This window comes from Manacus candei, unplaced genomic scaffold (assembly GCF_025592945.1).
Source record: "Manacus candei isolate 608988 ecotype Guabito, Panama unplaced genomic scaffold, ASM2559294v1 h1tg000197l, whole genome shotgun sequence".
Classification (NCBI taxonomy): domain Eukaryota; kingdom Metazoa; phylum Chordata; class Aves; order Passeriformes; family Pipridae; genus Manacus; species Manacus candei.
The window spans coordinates 158617-179630 of NW_026138245.1; the positions used below are offsets into that span (position 1 = coordinate 158617).

Consider the following 21014-nt stretch of genomic DNA (forward strand, 5'->3'; position numbering starts at 1 on the left):
CGAGGAGCTGTCGGGTGAGCGGGGGGGGCGGGCAGGGGGGTCGGGTGGGAAAGAGGGGAAAAGAGGGGAGAAAAGAGGGGGTGGGAGCCCCAAAAGTGAGTGGTAGGGGGGTGGGGAGGCCCGGAGTGAGTGGGAGGGCGGTGGGAGCCCCAAAGTGAGGCCGGGGGGGGATCTGGGGATTGTGGGGCGGGTGGGAAAGGGGTGGGAGAGGGGGGCAAGGGGGTGTGGGAGAGCAGGCAGAGGGGTGCCCTGGGGGTCCCTGGGTGTCCCTTGAGCCCTGGAGCGGTTCCCTGGGGCTCTGGGGGGGTGGGATCGGCACTGGGGGGTCCCCAACCCCCCTGTCCATCCCCGGGGGGCTGATGGGGGGGTTCCCCCCCAGCCAAGAGCCGGTGCTGGGGCGTCCGTGGGGCAGAGGGGGGTGGGAAAGGGGGGTCCGGGGTGGCCCCTTGAGCTCCCAGCCTGCTGTAGGGGGCTGTGGGATGATGGGGGGAGACGGGGCACCCCCTGACCCGTGTCCTGCACACACAGGGGTGTTCGTGTTTTCATCTCCGAGCGAGTGTCACTTCATCAACGGCACGGAGCGGATGAGGTACGTGGACAGGTACATCTACAACCGGGAGCAGTACGTGCACTTCGACAGCGATGTGGGGGTGTTTGTAGGGGACACCCCGTTTGGGGAGATCCAGGCCAGGCACGCAAACAGCGACCCAGAATTGCTGGAGTACAAACGGTCTGCGGTGGAATGGCTCTGCCGGCACAACTACAAGGTGTACACTCTACCTGCCGTGGAGAGGAGAGGTGAGCGAGGGGCAGAGCGGGTCCACTCGGACCCTGCCCCGGGAATGACCCTGGAGCCCCTCAAACCTTCCCTGGGAATCACCCCAGACCCGTTAGCCCTCCCTGTGCCCATTCCCATGCCCTTTGGCCCCTCCCAGTCCATCCCAGTCTCTCCCAGTGACCCCCCGCGTGTCCACCCCGCTGGGGCCACCGAGCTCCCGCCCCTCAGCCAATCCCAGCGCGTCTCTGTGATGACGCTCCAGTTGCCAGGCAGACCCAAACCAAAGACTTCCCTCCCCAGGACTCAGCCTCCCAGTCCCGAGCGCTTCCTTCCCAGTCCACACCAGTCACTCCCAGTCCTTCCCAGTCACTCCCACACCCTCTCACTACACTCCCAGACCCTCTCACTCCATTCCCAGTCGTTCTCACTTCACTCCCACATCTCCCAACTCTCTCCCCAGTGCCCCCCAGCCAAGCCCCTTCTCCCCCACTCTATTCCCAGTCCCTCCCACTGCCATCCCAGTCCCTCCCAAAGCCCTCCAAGCCCTCTGCCCTCCCTCCCAGTGCCCCCCAGCTCAGCCCAGTGTCTCCCCCGTCCCTCCCAGTGCCCCCCAGCGTGTCCATCTCGCTGGTGCCGTCGAGCTCCCAGCCCGGCCCCGGCCGCCTGCTCTGCTCCGTGATGGATTTCTACCCTGCGCCGGTGCAGGTGAGGTGGTTCCAGGATGGGCAGGAGCTGCCGGAGCACGTGGTGGCCACCGACGTGGTCCCCAACGGGGACTGGACCTACCAGGTGCTGGTGCTGCTGGAAATCCCCCCCCGGCGCGGGGTCACCTACAGCTGCCAGGTGGAGCACGTCAGCCTGGAGCACCCCCTCAGCCGGCACTGGGGTACGGCCCGGCCCCCCCAGCACCGGGGGGGCAACTGGGGGCGACTGGGAGGGAGTTTGGTGGGTGCTGGGGGTGATGGGAGGGGGGTGGGAGGGTCCTAAAGGGGCTGGGAGGGGCTGGGTGGGATCCCTGCAGGGGCTGGGAAGGGACTGGCAGGAGGTTGGAGGGACCCCCGGGTGGGCTGGGGGAGAGCGGGCCGGGCTCTGTGGGGTGCTGGGGGGTGCGTGGGAGGAGGTTTTGGGGGTGCTGACCCCCCCGGCTCCCCCCAGAGATGCCACCGGACACCGTCCACAGCAAGATCCTGGTGGGGGTTGGGGGCTTCGTCTTGGGCTTGGTCTTCCTGGCGCTGGGGCTCGGCTTCTACCTGCGGGAGAAGGTAAAGGGGGGTCCCCAAATGGGGGCCGTGTCCCCCCCCTTGCTCTCCCACAACCTCTGGGTCCCTCTTTTCCCCCTCAGCCCCTTTACTCTCACCCCCTTTTCTCTCCCCACAGAGCTCCTGAGCCGCCGGCGGCCGCAGCCCCTCCCCGTGGCCTCGGGCCCAGCCGGGACCCCCCAAACCCTGCGCTTATTTGGGGGGGTCGCCTGTCCCCCCTTCCCTGCTTTTGTTCACACCCCACCCAGCTGTTCCCAGTGTTCCCAGTAAAGCTTCTCAGTGCTCTGCAGTCCTGCTCACTGGAGAGAAGGGGCTGGCGGTGACTTAGGGGGAAACCGCGGGGGGAGCAGAGTTTGAGGGGGGCAGAACCGGCCCCAGGATGGATCAGGAATGGGGAACCCCCTGAGTCCTCCACGTGTCACCCCGTACTTGGGGGCGTTTTGTGGGGGCATCTGCACCCCAACAGGGCACCCAGCACACCCCAAGAGGTGCCAGGACCCACGTAAACCCCGTAACAGAGGTGCTGGGAATCCCAAATTCAGTGGCAGGAGAGTGGTACCCCCCAAAAGTGGATGGGGACGAGATGGGACTGAGGAGTGGGGAATGATGGGAAAGGGGTGGGAGAGGTCAGAAAGGTGGGGAAAAGGAGGATGTGGGACATAATCCCGTCCCCAGCTCCCCACACACAGTGGAGCTTCCCAGTTCTCTGCACTCCTGGTGACTGGGGAGAAGGGGGGGGCCTCAAAAATCCTGGCTATGGGAGGGTTTGGACACTCCCTGACCCTGAAATATCACAGAAGAGGGATGTGGACACTCCTAGACTGCAGAAATCCCGGGAACAGGGGGTTTTGGATCCTCTCAGAGATAAAAAATCTTGGGAGCAGGGGGGTTTGGACATTCTCAGAATTACAAAATCTTGCAGAAAGGTGGTTTAGGCACATGCGGACCCTAAAAATCATAGGAACGGGGGGCTGGAAACATTCAGAACCCAAAAATCTTGTGAGCATGTGGGTATGGGCTCTTCTAGACCATAAAAGTCCCACGAACCAGGGTTTGGGGCACTGTCAGACCCCAAAATACTGGAAAAGAGGGACTTAGACATTCCCATACCTTAAGACTCCTGGGAACAGGGGGGGTTTGGACATCCTAGACATTATAAATCCTAAAGAAAGATGGTTTGGACGCACCCAGACTCTGAAAATCCTGGGAACAGGGTGTTTGGGCAATGTCAGCCTCCCAGTAAACCAGGAACAGGGGGGGTTGGGATGTCCCAGAACCACAAACTCCTGGAAAAGAGGGAGTTATTTACTCCCAGACCCCTAAATTTGTGCGAACGGGGGTGGTCCCAGTTCCTCAAATCTTATAGAAGAGCAGTTTGGGCAACATCAGCATCTAAAAAACACAGGAACAGGTGAGTTGGGGACATTCAGACCCCAAAAATCTTGGCAACACAGGGGTATGGGCTCTCCTAGACCTTAAAAGTCCCAGGAACTGGGGCGTTGAGGAACTACCAGAGCCCAAAATATTGGAAAAGAGGGGCTTGGACACTCCCAGAGCACAGAAATCCTGTGAACAGGGGGGGTTGGGACACACCAAGACCCTCAAAATCCTGAGAACAGGGGAGTTTGGAACATTCATGTCTCTATTCAGGAGGAAGCATGAAAAATCCAAAGCTGTTCTTCTTCGAGGGCAATGGCACAGGGAGTGTCAGAAATCAGCACCCTGGGCCTCACAGACAGCAGCAGTGGTGCTTTTCCAGCCTCCTCAGGGTTGCTCTGATGTTGCCATTAGAGCCTGCCCAGCCAGAGGTGCCCCTGGCACCAGAGTGCCCTGTACTGGGAGGGCTCTCAGGGCAGAGCTGAGCACCCAGGGCTGGGATGGGCTCTGGATGCACTACCAGGGCCCAGCCCTGGGCACAGGGAAGCAGCTGCTGGCAGGGACAGCTCCAGGCAGCAGAGCCTGAGCACTCCTCTGCATTGCCCTCTGCTCAGCTGCACAGGGAAAGAGGGAAATAGAGTTGGGAGGAATTGATTTTGCAAGTGCAGTCTTCACAAAAACCCAGGTTTTTTTCAGGCATCTTTGAAGAGAATCATCCACCAAGAGAGAGGTGCAAATAGCACAGGGAACCTGTGTGCTGACCAGCAGGTCACTTGTGGGCAGAGCAGCTCTCCTGAGTCTGCACTGGGGCACAGGGAGCCCTTTGGGACCTCAGAGCTGTCCAGGGTTCAGGCTGAGAGCAATGGGGAGGGTGAGAATTCCTGCCCGGTCATGGAAAGTGCTCTCATTGAGCAGCACAGAGCTGAGTTGAACAAAGTTCCCCCAAAGAAATCCAAAGAATTTGGAGTAGATTGTAAAGCAGCAGAGGATTGACTCAAGGCAGCCCTGCCCTGACTGTGCTGCCTCTCCTGTCCCCTCCCTGCCCTGAGGCTGCTGCTGCTGCAGCTGAGGGCGGCGGCCGGAGGAGGCCTGGGCTGGAGGCGGCTGCCTCGGCACAGTGCTGGGGAGCCCGGCGCCGGCCCACCAGCGGCCTCTCCTCCTGCCCCGGCCCTCAGCTGGACTGGCCACCCGGGGGGCTCCTCAAACAGCCCAGGCCAGGGCGGGGCCCAAAGGCTCACAAGGTGCCCTCGGTTCCAGGAGGCCCCGCAGGGTCACAGTGGCCCCTGGGCACCCGCAGGCCCCACATCACACAGCCCTGGCACTTGCCATGGAAAGGCCCCTGCCCACAACCGGCTGCAAGCGGCCCGAGCAGCCCCTTCCAGCACAGCCGCTCAGGGGGGGCCCTTTCGGCTGCTCTGGGGCACCTTTTGCCCGCCGGGAGCGTGTGGGGATCCCCCCCCGCAGCCCGGACAGCGGCACAGCGGCACCTCCTTGCTGCTGACACCCCCCAGCAGGGGGGAAGCTTTGCTTCGGGCCCTGCCACATCTCGGGCTCCTCCAGGGCTGCCAGGGCTCCTGTGGCACGCAGCTGTCCCCAGCTGGCCACTCCGGGGGCCAGTGCTCTGTGGGCAGTGCCGGCAAAGGCCCTGGGGGTCCTGGGGGTGCCCACTTGGCCAGGAGTCAGCAGTGCCCTGGCAGCCAGGAGGGACAACCCTGTCCTGGGGGCATCAGGCCCAGCATGGCCGGGCCAGGGAGGGGATTGTCCCGCTCTGCTCTGCCCTGGGGCGGCCTCACCTCAATAGTGGGGCACTCTGGGGGGACACAATGGAAGGAAGAGATTGAGCCAGTCGAGAGTGTCCAAAGGAGGTCACCAGGATGGGGAAGGCTCTGCAGGGGAAGCCTTAGGAGGAGCAGCTCAGGGCACTTGGGCTGTTCAGCTGCACAAGAGGAGACTGAGGGGAGACCTCATGGCAGTTCCAACTTCCTCAGGAGGGGCAGAGGAGGGGCAGGCCCTGAGCTCTGCTCTGGGGGGACCAGGGACAGCCCCCAGGGAATGGCCTGGAGTTGTGTCAGGGCAGGGTCAGCTTGGATGTTAGAAAGAGGTTCTTCCCCCCCAGGGTGGTTGGCACTGAACAGGCTCCCCAGGGCAGTGGGCACAGCACCAAGGCTGACAGAGCTCCAGGACAGTTTGGATGATCCTCTGGGGCACAGGCTGTGACTCTTGGGGATGGGCCTGGGCAGGGCTGAGGGTTGGACTTGATGATCCCTCTGGGGTCCCTTCCAACCCGCACATTCTTTCATTCTGGGATTCTCTAACACCCCACCTTTGCCTGCTTTGCTGCTTCTGTGAACCACGAGTTCCTCCCTTCATTGTTTCTTTCCTTTCCTTGGCTGGTTTCTCTCCATTGCAGTTGGTTACACAGATATTTTCTAGGGCACATTCTGGACAACCACTGCTGGTTCAGTTCTGTCTCAGAGCCCGAGATCAGCCTTATGGAGCCAAAGGAACCCTGGGACACTGCGGGACCCCATGGGATCAAGGGACCATCGTGACACTGCGGGACCTCATGGAATTAAAGGAACCAAGAGGCCACTGTGGAACCTCATGGAACAAAGTTGCCAGTGTGACATGTGGGGCCTCATGGAATCAAACGAGCCCTGAGACCTTTGGTACCCTCATGGAATCCAGTGGCCTTTGTGACCCTGCAGAACCTCATGGAATCAAAGGGCCACTGTGACACTGCAAAACCTCATGGAACCAAGGGGCCATTCCAGAATCACAGAATCAACAAGGTGGGAAAAGGCCTCTGAGATCATGGAGTCCAAGCCATGACCCAACCCCACCCTGTCAACTAGACCATGGCCCTGAGAGACACATCCAGTCTTTTCTGAAACACCTCCAGGGATGGTGACTCCACCCCCTCCCTGGGCAGCCCATTCCAACACCCAGTCACCCCTTCTGGGAAGAACTTGAGCCTCCTGTCTGACCTAAACCTCCCCTGGTGCAGCTTTAGGCTGTGCCCTCTTGTCCCACTGTTGGTTGCCTGGGAGAAGAGACCGACCCCCCCGGGTCCCCCCTCCTGTCAGGGAGTTGTAGAGAGTGAGAAGGTCCCCCCTGAGCCTCCTTCTGTCCAGGCTCAGCAAGCCCAGCTCCCTCAGCTGCTCCTCACAGCACTTGTGCTCCAGAGCCTTCAGCAGCCCCAGTGCCCTTCTCCAGACACGCTCCAGCACCTCAACACCTTCCCCAAAGTGAGGGGCCCAGAACTGGGCACAGCACTCGAGGTGTGGCCTCAGCAGGGAGAGCCCAGGGGCAGAATCCCTGCCCTGAAGGCAGCTCCCTGCAATCAGCTCTGCTGCAGCCCTGCAGGGCCCTTCTGCTCCTTGTCCTGCAGCTCCACCATTCCCTGCTCCCTGCAGCCCTGGCTCCCTCAGCCTTCCCCTGCCCAGCCAGACCCCCTTGTCTGGCAGCAAGAGAGCAGCCCTGGGCAGCCCAGGGATTGTCTGGGGCCCAGAGCTGTGTGCCACAGCCTCCAGCATCTCCTGGTTTGCCTGTGCCCAGCCCTGCTGCCCTGCCAGAAGATCCCACGGTGTTCCCACTTGCAATGGAATGGGGGACCTGCTCCCAGGCTTTGCAGGCCCTTCTGTCCCTTCATCACCCACCTGATGATTTAACCAAGGCTCTGTGGGATGACTGTCAGTGTTCCTGAATCACGGGATGTGCCCACCCAAAGACATTTTCAGCATCTCTGTCCTGCCTTGAGATCAGCTTCTCCTCCAGCACAGCCCCTCAGGGGCTGCAGAGACCCCCCCGACAGCAAAGGCCTCTCCTGCCAGGGCTGCAGAGACCAACCCAGCCTTTCCCTGGCCTGGGGGGAAGCGTTTCCCCTTTCTTTGCTGTCCCATTGCCATCTGCCCCTCCAGCACGTCTCTGCTCCAGCCCAGCACTTGCACACATCGGCTCCGGGCACTCGGGGCTGCTGCTGGGAACGAGATCATTTCCTGATTTGTTTAAATGAATGGTGTTCATTAACTTGTTAGTTAATTGCTTTAGTGAATCATAACCAGAATATTCATCCTAAACAGTGGGTTAGTCTTAAGTCACTATTGGCCAGCACTTAGCAAAGTTTGTCATCACCTGCTCTTGTGGGAACAGGCTTGGGAAAATTATTGCAACTCTGAGTTTTGCTAAACTAGCCCTGATCTGCTTCAGTGAACAAAGCCTGGGGAGAGAGGTGGATTGCTGAAACTGGACACAAGGAATGCAGAATTTACAGACCACAAGGACATTGTGCAGGAACTAGAAGATAAAGAAGAGGTTAACAAAGACCATACAGTAGGTGTTGGAAACTCCCTGCCTGGGAAAAGGATAATAAAAAGCCTGAAAAATGGGGACTAATTAGCATGAGAAGTGAGAAGTCAATAACCAGTAGAGGACAGAATACTAAATACTGAAGAGGATGATGTAAGTTAGAACTGATACCCTTTAAATTCTTTCTTTGCTAAACACATATAAATAAGTGAAAAGGCTGGGGGGGCAGGGAGGGCTGGAGTTATCCCCCACACACCCCCTGGCCAGAAGAAAGTGGTGCCTGACTCGCTGATACAAAAGGACAGAGTTGGAGGGTTTCATTTGTCCCATTTGTGGCTGCAGCAGGAAGAGCAAAGTCTTCTCCTCTGGAAATGTTTCTTCCCTCAGGGTGTCTGGTGCACATTCCAGTGGGCACACAGGGGAATGCTGGGCTGGAATGGGTTTGTTTCCAGGTGACCTGCACAGTATCCCCTGGCACAGGGGTGGCCACGAGGCAGGGACCAAAGGGCAGGGAGGCCCTGCCCCGTGGCCAGAGCACAGGAGACACTGACTCTGAGCTCATCAGCAGGAGAGTAAAGACTTCATCTCAAAATTCTCACTGCTCCCTCCAGTAATGCAGGAAAGCCATTGTTGGAAATGGGGGGCTCTTTTGGATTAGTTTCCTAAAAGACTTTAAGCTTCAAATCCTCTTTAAAAGTGGTCAGGAACAAGGGTCTCAGCCTTTTTGGGAATGTGACAGACCAAGGGAACACAAAGGGTTGAGGAAATGCCCCTTTTGCAGGACAGAGATGATGCCCAAAGCTCAGAGGTGGGCTCCTGAAAGTTGGTGCCATTAACTGCCCTTGGGAAGGAAAGCCCCCAGCCCCAGTGTTTCAGGGGCAGGTGACAGGGTGCCCAGGGCAGGCAAAGGCCAGCAACAGGTTCCTGTGCTGGCCCCTTTTGGGTGGGAGCAATCCCTGACAGAGTCAGGCTGGCAGGTGGCATCCAAGGTTTGGAGGTGGCTCCCGGGGGGGATGACAGTCCCTTCCCTTGGGAAGGACAGCACCCAGCCCCAGTGCTGGGGGGCAGAGGAAAGGTTTCCCAGGGCAGGCAAAGGCCAGCAGCAGCTTTCTGTCCTGACCCTTTTGGCATGGCAGCAATCCCCAGACATATCCAATTCGGGAAGTGCTATCCAAATTTTGGAGCTGGGCTCCTGGAAATGATGGCAGTCCATGTTTTTTCCAAGGACAGCATTTGGCCCCCATGCTGGCAGTGCAAGTGACTGAGTGCTGAGGGTGTTGCCAAATGCTCTGGCATTGTTGGGATCAATCAAACCCTCTAACACCGTGGGTTTAGTGTGACAAAGCAAGGCATTACTTTCTTTGCTGGCTGTGTATGTGGCCAACAACAATGCTGCCTTCACACAGACAGCAGTACATCACTTTTGCACCCATTTACACATTTATGACAAAGAAATAATGTTCATCGGTTCCAAATGCCATCATTTCATTGTTCCATTTCATTCATCAGTATTTTAGCCACTCTTGCTCAGTACTCTCTTGTTGCTTATGCTAATTAGTTCACACTTTCAGTCTTTTTAGCATCTTTTTCCTCCAGTGGGCATTTTCCCCCACAAATGCTGAGCCTTTGCTCATCTTCCTCCTTACCTGCTGCTTTCTGCAGAAGGCCCTTGTTTCCAGATATCAGGTTCAAGAACACATCTTTCTCTCCCAGGCTTTGTTCACTGAAGCTTATCAAGGGTAACTCTCACAAAACTGACAGTTCTAGTGCTTTTCCCAAGCTGTGTTCTCTCCAAAGTAGCTTGTGAGGAATTTTTGCTGTGTGCTGGCTAAAGGTGATTTATGGCCTAACACCCCCTCTGTGATTAATGGAAACAACGAATCCAAAGGCAAAGTGGGCCCACTGAAAGATTAGGAAAGGTCTCTAATTTCCAGGAAGGGCCCCGTGCTGCCACCAGACTCTTGGCTGTGGCTCCTTGGGGCGAGTCTGTGATTCCCCCCGAAACTGGGGCTAAAAGGTTCCCCTTTGCAATGGTGCCCGTCTGTGCCTGGTGCATTGGGAGAGGCCTGTGCCGAGGGCAGAGCTGGAGAGCCCCTGTGCTGCTCCAGGCCTGCAGAGCTGCCTCTCTGCCTGCAGCCCTTGCCAGCTGGGAGCGGGCAGGCCTGCGGGCTCCCTGCCTGCTCTCCAGCCTCTCCCGGGCCTCGGGCGCTCCAGCCCCGGCCCACTGGGGCTCCGCTGGCCTCGCTCCGTGGGGCCCGTGTCTCCTGCCCCTGGGCAGCCCCAGCCCACCCCGCTGGGCCATGGGCTGGCTTTGCCCACAGCCGGGAGCTTGGAGAGCCTGGGGGAAAGCTTCTGCCAGGGGGGTCCTTCCCAGGCCTCCCGTCAAACCAGGCGGGGTCTCTCCTGAGAGCAGGAATTCTCCCTTACTCGGCAATTTTCCAGGGGCCTTTGCAGTGGAAGTTTCTGGCAGGGGAGTTACAAAATCGGGAAGTTTCTGAATGCTTTTCAGTTGGGGTAGTTGTCACATAAGTGTCCAGGTTTTGGAGAAAAGATGCTGAACAAGGGCCCTCTGTATCCAGCTGTAAATACTCTGCTCAACAGACAAGGTCAGTACAGTTCAAGCTCCAAACAAGCACCAGAGACCACCAAGAGGCCACCAGAAGACCCCAGTGACCAAATGAGGACTTTGGAAGGACTTCAGAAGGACCTCTCTGAGCTAATTCCCATGGGTGTGATCTTTCTGAGGGAAGGAGGGAATATGTAAGACATTTGCTGGATGTGTAAAATTGTGAGTAAATCTCAGCTGCCCTGGGGGAGAACGGGGCACACTCCTGGTTGGGGGGAAGATCCTCCCATGGGTGAGGGGCTGATAACAAAGAATGGCTGCCCACTATTGCTCCCAAATTGAACCTTGGGGGTTTCTTTTCTGCCCATTTAGGGTCCCACCATGAGCAGACAAGTGCCCCTTGCAGCCCTGGGGCCTCATTGCCTCCTTGTCCCTGCTCAGCAGCCTGGGAGGTTGTCACAGGTTTACTTGTTCAAAAAAACCCAGGCAGGGAATCTTTCTTTGCCCTGCATTGCTGTAAGGGGGGATGTTGAACGGGGGAGGGGAGTTTTTGCCTTGGGTGATTGACCCACACAAAAGAACCAACCAGTACATCCACATTCCAAGCTGAAGACTCTCCAAAGGCTGTGGGGGGGTGTGGGTTTTTTTTAACTCTCTCCTCAGAAAGGGGAGGCACTGCCTGGAGGATGCCACTTGCCCCTGCATGGTCCCAGTTGCTCCCAGTATGATCCCACTATGAGTCCAGTCACCCCCAATGATCCCAGTAAATTCCAGACACTTCCAGTGGATTCAATGAATCCAGTTTGTTCCCAGTCATCCCCAGTATGGTTGCAGTCCCTCTCACATACTCCCAGTATTCTTGCAGTCACTCCCAGGATGATCCCAGTATGAGCCCAGCAGGGTCCCAGCTGCTCCCACTCTGATCCCAGTTGCCCCCAGTGTGGTTGCTCCAGGATGGATCAGGAATGGGGACCCCTCTGTGCCCCCCCCTTGTGTCCCCCTGTTCTGGGGGAGCTTTGGGGGGACATCTGCACCACAACACGGCATCCAACGCATCCCAAAGTGTGCTGGGACCCCCTTAAACCACCCCACAGCCCCCCAAGGAATTTGCAAACCCACTCAGAGCCCACCTAGGACGCCACCTAACCCCTTTTTGGGGGTGACATTTATGGGCTCTGGTGTTACTGGGAGCCCCCTCTGCTGAAGGTGAGAAGCTCTTGGGTGAGAGGGGGTGTTGGGAAGGGGGGGATCGGTGAGTCAGAGGGGATAAAAGGGGTGGTGGGACCCCAAACTGAGTGGGAGGGGAGTGGGAGCCCCCAAAAGTGGAGGGGGAGGGGGAATGAGGATTGGGGGCTGATGGGAAAGGGAAGGGAGAGGTCAGAAGAGTGGGGAAAAGGGGAGGGTGGGACCCCCAAACTGAGCATGAGGGGGCTGGGGATTGGGGGAATGATGTGTAAGGGGTGGGAGAGGGGGGAAAAAGTGAGGGTTGGGACCCCAAAAATGATCCTGGGCTGCCACGACCCGCGGGGCAAAGGAATGGGGACGCGGCACTGCAAAAAGGGTTCAGACACAGCAGAGGTCCCGTGAAGCAATGCCGATTTTATTGGGGGTAACAGTAACTTATATAGGGCAGGTTCAAGGGTGGAGTTTGGACTAGGGAGGAGCATAAGACTGACAGCTCAGGGATGAACGTGATTGGGTAACCGGGCAAGGGGGGGAGGAGTTTTGATGTAACCGGGGAAACGGGCCAATGGCAGCTCTCCCTGCACTGCAGCACTTAGTGGCCAATCAGGCGCAGGGGAGCGGGAAAACAGGGGAAGACTGTGAGGGGATGAGGGAGACAATATGGTGGATAATTTAAAAACAGCAACTGGGGTACAGACAACAGTATAACAGTACAATAATAAACCGGGGACAACTGGGGATAACTGGGGATGAACTGTCCAATCCAGGGTGATGTCATATCCAGTATAATAAGGTAAAGTCCAGTGGAGTAATGTCCATTCAGGTGTAGAATCTGGGTTGTAAATTCTGTGCCATGCTTGAAATTGTTCCTACTCAGCTTTATGTTCTCCAACACAGGGCAGTCTGGGAATTGAGTGGAACCATGGAAAAACCCTTGTCAGAGAGAAAACTGGGTGACCCGAGTGCTGGATGCTTTTAGGAAAGAGATCTGAACATTTCTTGAAGATTGGAGGGGGGTGACTTTTTTATTCTTGACCTTTCCAGTTCTCCATTTGGGGGCAGGATGTCCTCTGGGCCAATGTTTTGTTCCCTTTGCAGTGAGTGCAGCCTCAGAGGGCTGAGCCCTCTCTGGCTGGGCTTGGCCTCTCCTGCAGAGACTCAGGCCTGGCTGGGCTGCCCCAGGCAGACGCTGCAGGAAGAAGAGCTCAGGCCGCCTGGGTCTGGTGTCCCTGGGGCTCAGCCTGTGCCCCATTGCTGGGCAGGGGCTGAGCCCCACCTCTGCCTCGGGGCCTTGGCCAAAGGGCTGCCAAGGAAGAGGCCCAGGAGCCTTGGGGCCTGCCCAGCTTTCCTCCTCCCTGGGGGCTCTCAGTCCTCCCCTGACACCGGGTGGGCCCAAGGCCTTGCTGGCTTCGGGCTCACGGCCCGCCGGCACCATCCCAGCGGCCTGACCCCCCTCCTTCCCCTCTCTCCAGCCTCTCCTGCCTTTTCTGGCAAGGGGCCATCCAAGGCAAACCCCGGTTCTCAGCAATGGCACCTGTGGCACGGCTGCAAGGCTCCAGTGGGCCAGGCAAGAGCAGGAGCACCGAGAGCCTGAGGAGCCAGGAGATGCCCTGGCTGGGCATGGTGCTGCTGCGGGACGAGCTGACACCTCTGCACAGTCTCTGCCCGTCCCTGCCAGCCGACTTCTGCCCAGGCTCTGGGCACGGGGACGCAGCACTGACACTTTTCAGCCCCCGCGCTGTTCCACAGAGGCTGTGATGTCACAAGGCCCTTGCCTGGCAGCCAGGAGATGGGCAAGGCAAGGCAAGGACGGAGCCTCTGAGCCACCAGCACGCTGTCCTCAAAGGCTGGGGTGGCACAGAAGCCCAGAGTCCCTGAGCTTGGCAGAGACTTGGGAGATCAACCGGCGTCCAGCCTACGCCCCATCCCCAGCACGTCAAGCAGAGCACGGCACTCAGTGCCATGGCCAGTCATTGCTAAAACACCTCCAGGGACGGTGACTCCACCACCTCTCTGGGCAGCCCAAAAAGCTCTGAGGCATCACACCTCTTCTTTTACAGTTCTATCACAACTTTTTATAAGTCAAGCATATTATATTATAGAACTCCATTTCTATGTTGGTTATATACACGTTTTATATATCTTTATATACCTTTTATATACCTTTATATACTTTTTATATACCTTTTTATACCTTTTATAAACCTTTTAATGCCTTAATAAAATCCTAGGTATCCCGGGGAACTCCCCGCATCCAGGGACTGAGAGGATCTCCCTGAATAACACTTTCAATGTGCACTGGAATCCTCAGAGTCCTGGAACCCCTGGGGCATCAACAGCTTTGTCCCTCCAAGTGGGTCCCAATTTGTTTCCAATGGTTCAAGAATACAAAATAAACCAAATACGAGTTTCCAAATCCAAATCAACTTATAAGTCCAGAAATCACAAGTAATATCCAAAATACCAGAAAGGATTTCTTCAAGATTCTTTCTTTGCAACCTGATTTACCCATAATACAAAATAAATCAAATACCTGTTTCCAAAACCAAATAAACCAAATACCAGTTCCAGAACCAAATAAACCAGTGAGTCCAGACTCCCAAATTAATATCCAAAATCATGGCTGGGCTTTGCAAAGGTAGATGTGGGAAGGGCTCTCCCCACATTTACTGCAAGCACATCGGTGGCTAAAGAGGCCAATACGAGATAGACACGTCCAGTTGCAAAAGGCAGAGCAGAAAGACTCCTTGGATGGGATGGACAGGACACGGTTCTTTCTGCGTTGTCTTTTCTCCTCGATGCTGATCCTGCTGCGTTCTCAAAGGCAGCAGCAGCGTTAGAGATGGGGTGTCTCCAGACCTCCCGACTGGAGGCCAGAGTAGACCAGTGATGGAGATCAATATGGCCAAGGCTGAGATGTTGTTTCAGGCAGTCCTTGTATCTCCTCTTCGGGGCTCCTCTCTTGCGGCAGCCGGTGGCAAGTTCACCACAGAGCACGATCTTAGGGAGGGGGTGGTTGGTCCTTCATCCTGGAGACGTGCCCTGCCCAGCACAGCTGTGTTCTCAGCAACATGGCCTCAATGCTTGTGACTGCTGCCTGTTCTAGAACAGATGGATTGGTCCCATCATCTGACCAGTGGATGTTTAGGATTGTGCGGAGGCAGCGTTGATGGAAGCGTTCCAGGAGTCGCAGGTGGTGGCTGTAGATGACCCAGGATTCGGACCCATATAAGAGAGTAGACAGCACAATGGCTCTGTAAACACTGATCTTGGTGCTTTTCTTCAGGTGTTTATTTCGCCAAACCCTTTTATGAAGCTTTCCAAAAGCTCTCTATGCCTTTGCTAACCTGTTGTCCATCTCTCTGTCAATCTCACCATCCGAGGAGATGAGGCTCCCTAGGTAATTAAACTGCTGGACTGATTTGAGCTCTGATTGGCCAATGGTGATGTGGGGATGATGGGGGACTTCCTGAGGTGCAGGTTGATGGAGAACTTCTGTTTTCTTTAAGCTGACTTCCAGCCCAAAGAGCTCCGCAGCATCTGCAAAGCAGGATGTTAAACGCTGCAGAGCTGCTTCTGTGTGAGCGACGAGGGCGGCGTCATCAGCATAAAGCAGCTCCTGGACAAGATGGTTTAAGGTCTTGGTGTGGGCCTTCAGTCGCCTTAGGTTGAAAGGGCTTCCATCAGTACGGTATCGGATGTAGATCCCGTCCTGATCATCGAGGTCTGCCGTGGCCCTTTGGAGCATCCTGCTGGAAAAGATTGTGAATAGGGTTGGTGCGAGAACGCAGCCTTGTTTCACACCATTGGTTATTAGAAAGGGCTCAGAAAGTGCATTGCCATATCTGACTTGGCCGTGCTGATCCTCATGGAGTGAGATGATCTCTTTGAGGAACTTGGGGGGCCAACCTAAACGTTCCAAAATCTGCCACAGACCTTTCCTGCTCACAGTATCGAAAGCCTTGGTGAGGTCAACAAAGGTTCCATAGAGACCTTTGTTCTGTTCCCTGTACTTCTCTTGCAGTTGTCTGAGAACAAATCCCATGTCTGTGGGGCTCCTGTTGGCTCTGAAACCACATTGGCTTTCAGGGAGAATTCCTTCTGCTATAGCGGGTTTTAGTCTGTTCAAGAGTATTCTTGCCAGGATTTTGCCAGCAATGGAGAGCAGAGTAATACCCCGGTAGTTTGAGCAGTCTGATTGTGCTGGTTTAAAGGTGAACCAGTAGGGGAAATGAACTCAACCCAAAAGAGAGATTTTAAGTCAGAATAACAATTTAATAAAATAATACAATAAGTACAATTATACAGACAAACAATTGGTTTTAACCCACAAAACCCAAATGTATAATCCAGCACCCTGGGGCATGAACAGAGTGGTGTTTGTTGGGCCCCCTGAGCCCAAAGTAAAGGGAGAGGGGAAAAAAACCCTGTTGGTGAGAGTGGTGGTGCAGTCTGGTCAAGAGTGGTGGCTGCAGTTGAGTCGAGAGTGGTGATCTGCAGTCTGGTTGACAGTGGTGGTCACAGTCTGATTGAAAAGTGGTGGTTGTAGTCTGGTTGGAGGGACATCGCTGACATCACAGGCAGAGCAGTGACATCACAGGGACAGCGGTGACATCATAGAGACATTGGTGACATCACAGAGAGATCGGTGACATCACAGGCACAGTGGTGACATCACAGACACAGCGGTGACATCACAGAGACAGCAGTGACGTCACAGAGAAAGCAGTGACATCACCGACACAACAGTGACATCACAAGGACATTGGTGACATCACAGAGACAGCAGTGACATCACAGGGACAGCAGTGACATCACAGCGACAGCAGTGACATCACAATCACAAGGACAGCGGTGACATCACAGACACAGTGGGGACATCACAGGGACATTGATGACATCACATAGACACCGGTGACATCACAAAGACAGCAATGACGTCACAGGGACAGCAATGACATCACAGAGAGAGCGATGACATCACAGACACGTCGGTGACATCACAGTCACAGCAGTGACATCACAGCGACATTGGTCACATTACAGAGACAGTCATGACATCACAGAGACAGCAGTGACATCACAGGGATAGTAGTGACATCACAGAGAGAACAGTGACATCACAGGGACATCGGTGACATCACAGAGACAGTGGTGACATCACAGAGACAGTGGTGACATCACAGAGACAGCGATGACATCACAGGGACAGTGGTGACGTCACAGGGACAACCATGACATCACGGGGACAGCGGTGACATCACAGGCACAGCAGTGACATCACAGGCACAGCAGTGACATCACAGGGACAGCAGTGACTGTTACAACCCCCCCCAGGAAAAAGGCGGGGGGGTAACTCAGGTTTTATCAATAATTCCCTTGGGCTGGATTAAAGTGAAACAACACTGAATAATCAGTGTCTGAAAACATATTGACAAGGTTTATTTTAACAATTTTGTATCAACAGGTATGCCAACATTTTGGGGGCTGTCATATAACAGGACCAACCTTTCGGGGGAGGAGAAAAATGCATGGGGGAGAGAAAGACAGGGTAAGAGTAAGGGAGAGCAAGAAAAAGGAAAAGATGAGAGTGGTAAAAACGTAAATAGTCACCGCCCACTGGATCCAGCCATGTAAAAACCAATGGTCTGGATCCATAGGCTGTCATGGTTTGAGATAGCCCCAAAATCCAATTCCCTAGCTCCATTCCCCCTCCCACATCTCAACCTAATGTGAGATGGGTTTTTCCAGACAAAACACACCAGACTCAAAGTGGGGGAAAGGGAATATATTACAATGACTGTACAAATAAATATAACATCACATTACACACACGATCACAACTATCTCTACCATGACATATGTATTTACAATGATCAGATCTCTTCTCCCCTCCAAATAAAAGTCCAGGAGGGAAAGAAGGACAGATCCCTTTCAGTCTTTGAACAGCAGCATCTTCTGAGGCAGCAGTCTGTCTGTCTTCTCCACATGCAGCAGCTGATAGCTGGTATTCTGCCAGCACTCACGAGGGAGGTATTCAAGCCTCTCTCGGCCCCATCGCCTCCAACCGAGGGGTCTTCCGTGGGCTTCGTAACCCCAGACAAGGTCGTTTCACCACGTCATATCACGAAGACACAGGGGGGTCTTCGTGACGGTCTGGTATCTCCAGGAGACTCAGCTCCTTGCAGGGCCTCTGTGCCCTGTCTCTCAGGCTGCCACCGTGGCAGCAGTGCGAGGGGGGGAAGAGCCAAGGTCAACTCCCCCCGCATTCCTCTGGCCGTCCCAGTCCAGCTCCGGGACGTCTTTTGAGCTTCTCAGCTCCTCTCACTCTCCGGTGCTGCATGTCTAAAACTCTTCTCCAAAATAGGAGTCCATCTCCCTCTTTCCTCAGAGGGATCTCAAAGGAGTTTTGGGGGGCTGGTACAGTCTTACCCCCAGAACTCTGTCTCTCAGGCTGCTGGCTCTCTTTCTCCTGACTCTCCTTCCAGGAGTCCTTTCTCTGGTGCTGCATGTTGCTTCTGCTGCTCCTCCAGTTCAGGTCCTTATCTCCTGTCTAGCTCTCTGCCACCGTTTCTCTGGTGCTTGCCGGCTGCTGCTCTGTGCCCATGGAGAAAACATCTCCCGGCATAACTACAGGCACCTAGCCCAGCTTTATGCTGTTCCAGGTCCCTGCAGCCCCCCAGCCAGGGGCTGGGAGGGCCCCAGAGGGCCCAAGGGGCTCAGAACCCCTTCCTCGTGGCTCACAACATGGCCACCTCTCCTACAACAACAACCAAACTACAACTCATCTCTTCCGGTGAGATTGTGGGATGTTGACATTTTTGCAGGAGTGCCCATTGGACAGAACTCCAAAACTTCCAGGGGTTTCCACCCCTTGGGGTCTACCACTTTTCTTAGCCTCTGGGGAAAACAAAATCCAAACCACGACACAGGTGGTGGGGGGAGGAGAAGGAAAAATCCCCCCCAAACCCCCAAAGTCACCAGTCAATATCCATATCCTTTGCACCTCCCCAAGGCGGGGAGTTGTTTTCATAGGGGGGTGTCCCCCTTTTTGGCGTGGAGTTCATGTGGAGGGCGTGGTAAACTCGGCTCTTCCCGCCTTTTGGGGGCTTGACATCTTCTGCACTGGAGGAGGGGGGATGGGCCCAGCTGCCCATCAGAAAGTCAAAAGCCTGCAGAAGTCTCTTAGAATGCAGAAATCATTAACTGCTCCAGTCTCTGACACTCCCCCAGCGCTCGTGGGGAGATCTCTGCTCTCAACCTCCAGCAGTGACCTTGGGGGGTCCCCAGCCAAGGCAGGAATCTCCACACACCCCCCAAGAAGAGTTCTGTTGGAAGAACCTGCCCCTGGGAAAGGGGACTGGCCCTTTCTGGTAGAAACCCATGGACTGACAGGCCTTGGACTCCAGGGCTTCCCTCACCATCAGGGGCTTCATTTGGGGTGAAACCAGTCTGGGGTCCAACATCTCCTGCCTTGGCCTGGCCCCCTCTCAGCTCAGCACTGACCCCTTTGCAAATGGGGCATTGTCTTGGTGCCATTGCAGGGGGATGTCCTGCCCCAGTGTCCCAGTGTTCCTTTAATTCCCAGAGGCCCTGCAGTGTCCCAGTGGCCCCTTGATTCCATGACCTTCTGAAACACCTCAGGGTTCCTTTGGTTCCATGAGGCCCCCATGTCCCAAAGGCCCCTGGATTCCAGGAATTCCGCAGTGTCACAAGGTTCCTTTTTTTCCATAGGGCCCTGCAGTGTCCCAGTTGTGCCTTGATTCCAGGAGTATCCAAATTCTCCCGGAGTTCCTTTGGTCTCAGGAGGTCCCGCAGTGTCCCAGCAGCCCCTTCATTCCAGGCAGGCCCAGGGAGACGAAGCCAAAGACGGAGCCCCGACCCCGTCAGCATCTTGGGGGGCGGGGGGGCAGGACCTGGGAAACGGCTGGGAAGGGACTGGGATGGACTGGGATGGACTGGGAGGGACTGGGATGGACTGGGACACCAGGATACATACACCGGGACCAGGACTGGGACCGAGCAGGACCCCCCGGGAGCAGGATCTGAGCACACTGGGACCCTCCAGGACCAGAATTGGGGCAACAGGGATCATACTGGGAGCAACTGGGACCACACCGAGGGCTACTGGGAGCAACTGGAGGCCACATAGGATATAGTGGGAGTGCCTTGGAGTCACTGGGATCGTACTGGTGGAAACTGGAATGTTACTGGGGCATCTGGGAGTGACTGGGAAGGACTAGGAGCATGCTGAGGGCTCTACTGGGATATCCTGGGAGTGTCTGCAACCATGGTGGGGGTGACTGGGACCATACTGGGAGTGACTGGGACTACGTGAAGGGGAATTAGGACCAGGCTGGGGGCAACTGGAAGGAACTGTGAGTGACTGGATCTACAGTAGAAGCAACTGGGATTGACTGGGACTGTAATGTGGGAAGACTGGCATCATACTTGGAGTGACTGGATCTGTGCTAGGGGCAACTGGGAGCAACTGGGACCATGATGGGGACAACTGGGATCATCCTGGGATCACGGTGGGAGAAGCTTGGCCCATGCTGGGAGCAAGTGAGACCACACTGAGGGTGACTGGGGTCATACTGGGAGCAACTGGGAGTGCACTGGGGATAACTGGAAGTGGCTGTGAGCAGCTGGGATCATGCTGGAAGCTTCTGGGGGCAACTGGGAATGAGTGGGACCACATGGAGGAAACTGGGAGCAACTGGGAGAGACCAGGAGTGACTGGGATCATCCTGGGACTGACTGGGCGCTGAATGCGAAAAATCGGTCCGAGAAACTGCTCAGAGACTTTTTTATCTTTAAGCAGCAAGGGATTTGTTTATTCAACGTTGGGAGCAAGCCAGCTGGCGCTGGACAAACTTGCTCGAAGGCTTCACAGAAAATCAGCATTTTTATCCAATCTTCAGCTGGGATTAAATGCATATTCAAGTGATTACAACATCTATCGATGCATATTAATAACAGGCGGAGTAGAGGTGGAGCTCAGGCGGGACTTGGGGCGGTGTTTCTCTTGACCATCAGTCCTGAGGGTACTTCCACTCTTCCTCCATGGCTCTGGGGGCTTCAACTCATCTTCCTCAGCTTGACCTTCCTTCTCTTCCATTCTTCTTGACCCGCTCACTGAAGCTTGGAAAAAGCCCTGGCTCCCGGCCTATTCCTCCTATTCCAATGTCTCCCTGATCCTGCTGTCTCTCTAATTTATCCCCTCGAGGCCTAGGACATGTTCCTGTACTATTCTCTGAAGCTTTGCTCCAGTCAGTAGAACAGAACGAGCACAGATGCTCTTGGATGTTGGTAGCTTGTTAGCAGGCCCCAATTTCTTAGTTAACTCTTTTGGGCCTGGCCTCCTGTTTCCCCAGGGACACAGCCCGGGCCCGGCTGTTCCCATTCCCATTCCACGGGTTTGCATTCCTGTTCCAGGTGTTCCCATCCCGTTCTAGTTGTTCCCATCCCATTCCTATTGTCCCCATTCCAGTTCCAGGTGTTCCCATTCCCATTCCATATGTTCCAATTCCCATTCCAT

At 55.6% G+C, this 21014-nt stretch overlaps 2 protein-coding genes across 2 annotated transcripts in view; both read left to right on the plus strand.

Annotated features, from left to right (window-relative positions):
• The window catches only part of LOC127464169 (class II histocompatibility antigen, B-L beta chain-like), a 72757-nt gene extending 70508 nt beyond the window's left edge, over positions 1-2249 (plus strand). The window contains exons 2-5 of the mRNA XM_051774373.1: positions 529-798; positions 1383-1664; positions 1934-2040; positions 2156-2249. Of these exons, the coding sequence (XP_051630333.1) occupies positions 529-798; positions 1383-1664; positions 1934-2040; positions 2156-2164 (668 nt within the window). The 3' untranslated portion in view covers positions 2165-2249. The remainder of the gene's footprint in view (positions 1-528; positions 799-1382; positions 1665-1933; positions 2041-2155) is intronic.
• The window catches only part of LOC127464165 (uncharacterized), a 348813-nt gene that overhangs the window by 7667 nt on the left and 320132 nt on the right, over positions 1-21014 (plus strand). The gene's annotated exons all lie outside the window — the stretch shown is intronic.